Source organism: Empidonax traillii, unplaced genomic scaffold, assembly GCF_003031625.1.
Source record: "Empidonax traillii isolate 1590-97213 ecotype Southwest subspecies unplaced genomic scaffold, ASM303162v1 scaffold1005:size266651, whole genome shotgun sequence".
NCBI classification, from domain to species: Eukaryota; Metazoa; Chordata; class Aves; order Passeriformes; family Tyrannidae; genus Empidonax; species Empidonax traillii.
In genome coordinates this window covers 263,937-266,651 of record NW_020956198.1, presented here as the reverse complement: position 1 = coordinate 266,651, position 2,715 = coordinate 263,937, and the positions used below count along the sequence as shown (strand labels likewise).

At 57.8% G+C, this 2,715-nt stretch overlaps 1 protein-coding gene across 1 annotated transcript in view; it reads right to left on the bottom strand.

Moving 5' to 3' along the window:
* Positions 1–119: 119 nt before the first annotated feature.
* Positions 120–2,715, bottom strand: part of LOC114068152 (C-factor-like) — an 18,858-nt gene continuing 16,262 nt past the window's right edge. Inside the window, exons 2-7 of the mRNA XM_027904052.1 lie at positions 2,019–2,175; positions 1,624–1,675; positions 1,273–1,460; positions 837–995; positions 603–722; positions 120–320 (exon numbers count right to left, since the gene is read on the bottom strand). Coding sequence (XP_027759853.1) covers positions 207–320; positions 603–722; positions 837–995; positions 1,273–1,460; positions 1,624–1,675; positions 2,019–2,165 — 780 coding nt within the window. The 5' untranslated portion in view covers positions 2,166–2,175 and the 3' untranslated portion in view covers positions 120–206. The remainder of the gene's footprint in view (positions 321–602; positions 723–836; positions 996–1,272; positions 1,461–1,623; positions 1,676–2,018; positions 2,176–2,715) is intronic.

Here is a 2,715-nt window from a genome sequence, read left to right as displayed (position 1 = left end):
CCTCCCATTCAACCCAGCACACACTCCCTGTGTGCTGCCTGAGCACCGTGTGTGGGATGAGGAGTGGCACATCTGGGAAGGGGTTGCCCCATGAGTTGGCAACATGTGGCAGAACCAGGTGGTCTCACAGAGCTTTATTGAGGATGTGGGGCAGGTGGGAGCAGCAGCAAAGGTCCCCATGGCTGCCAGGATCCTGAACCGACCTTTCACCAGGGCACGACCTTCCCTTCCCAGTCCGGGAAGGTGCCGGTGTCCTTCTCAGAGAGGGAGGAGAGTACCTTCAGCATCCCTTTCACACTGTCATCCACCGTCACGGGGGGCTGTGGGGCAAAGGGGGAGAGGCAGCCCATGCCCCCAGGCCCTGGAGAAGCCAAGGCTGGGGCAAGGAGCTACTCCAAGGTGAGGGGAAAGCTGAGAACTTGGGACACCCTGGACCGGGAGTCTGAGCAGGAAACCGAGCACCCGAGACCAGGACAGGGAGACCTGCCTTGGCAGGGATCAGGCAGGGAGGGAAGTCACAGGCAGGGGATCAGGGCAGTAATTTCCACTCCTGGAAAATCAGCACAAGGACTCTGATGGACCTAGCATGGTGCAATTCCTACCGTGTGTCCAGAAGAGCTGCCCAAGTCAGTTTGCACCCAGCCAGGGTGGAGAGCGACGCAGAGGATGCCGTGCTCCTTGTATGCCAGGGACTGGCACCTGGTCAGCATGTTCAGAGCAGCCTGTGGGGACACAGGACAGGGATGGTGGTGGGAGGGGAAGGGGGGCTGCAAGAGGACCTGTGGCTGTGGCAGGGCAGGGGAAGCAAATCTGTCCCCAGCACGGTGTGACAGTACCTTGCTGCAGCGGTACGAGGTGACTTGCATCTCCTCCCAAGCATAAAGAGAAGCGATGGAGCCACCAATGCTGGACATGTTGACGATGGCTGCCTTGCTGCAGCTCAGCCCTGAGCCCGGGCTTCCCTGGGCAGCCTTCTTCAGCAAGGGCAGGAATGCCTGTGAGGAGGAAGAGGAGACAGGGAAGACGTGGATTTGGCACAGGGGAGAGGACCAGCTCCTTCCACAGTGGGCAGCATTGGCACCAGCAGCAGAACATTCTCTCTCCTCTCCCCACTGCCCCAGCCTGCCAGGCTCCAGCTCCTGAGCTCCAGCCCACGGCTCCACGAGCTTCTCATCAGCTGAGAGTCCATCAGGCTCCAGAGTGGAAGCAGGACCCCCTCCCACCAGCCCTTCCCGCTCCCCCAGGACATCCCAGCTTGGGTGAGGGTCTCACCTGGCCCATCAGCAGAGGCCCAATCGTGTTGGTGGTGTAAAGCTCGGTCATGTCCTCCAGTGTCTCATTTTCAAGTGTGGTTGTCTTGACAATTCCAGCATTGTTGATGAGAAGGTTCAGCCCAGAGCCCCCCAGGTGCTCCCCAACTCTGGCTGCAGCTGCCTTGATGCTGGTGGGGTTGGCAACTTCTGCAGAGCCGACATAGGGGGAGTCAGTGCCCCTGTGTTGGCTTGGGGCCCCCTGTGTGCCCCTAGGAACGTGCCCCCCACAGCTCTCTCCAGTGCGGGGTTCCCAGGGCTGTGATGAGTAACCAGGCATTTGCCAGAGGAACTGGGGCAAGAGGGAACTCACCAAGAGGGATGATGACCAGGTTGGGATGTTTGGAGGCCAAATTCTGTAATTCCTGCAAGAGAAGTCACAACATCGGCACTGACAGTCTGGAACAGCTGTGCAAATGCTCTCCCAGCACAGCCAGTCTAAGCCTGTGCCCAGCACCCTGCTCCAGCTGCCCCAGTCCCAACGGATGGGGAGTGCTCCGTGCCTCCCTCACACACCACATACCCCTGTGCCCTCCACACATCCCACGCACAGCTGCCCCCACGGGCACCCCAGCCCAGCTGCCCTGTGCTGCGGCTGCCCCGATGCAGCTCCAACCCTTTCCAAACCCCCTCCCAGCTCCAACCTCCACCCTGGCACTGAGCACTCCCGTCCCCCAGCACAGCCACTGCCTCCCAGCCCAGCCTCACCTGTGCCCGCTGTCCCTTGGGGTCCCGACAGGTTGCAAAGACCCACTGTGGAGGTTTTGGCAACCCCAGCAGGTGCTGGATGAGCCCCAGGCCGAGGCCCCGGTTGGCCCCAGTCACCAGGACGGAGCGGACACAAAGCTCTCCCATGTTGCTTCTCCTCCCTCTGCTGCAGCTTGAGCTGTTTCCTCAGCTCTCTAATGTTTCCTGACAGCATATTTCACTGACACACCTGTGATGATTCGGACCTGGCTCCCTCCCAAATGCCCAGCCACCCAGTAGCAGCCCTCCTCTTTCCCCCTTTCTACTTCCCCCAGGGCAAAGGAAAAAAAAAACTATGCAAATTGAAGAACCCGAAAATCAAGTTAGTTATATAAGAAAAATATATTTTATGTATATTACAGTTAAGATGGTATGTACACAGCAAACGGGAATCCAAACACCCCCCGAAGGGATAGGGAAAGGGGAAAAAAGGGACAAAAGGGAACAAATAGGGACACCGAATAGATACGCGCAATCAAACCCGAGAACCAGTAAAATAACTAGTAAAACAAATCTCAACACGTCCCTTAGAAAGCAGGATTGGCAGACTAATGAATTTGGTTTAGTTCCTCCCCCGTTCTTCATGAGACTTTGCACACAGGTACAATATCAGCACATTAGGCACTCAAACACCTTTCAGCCACTTGGGCAACCTCAC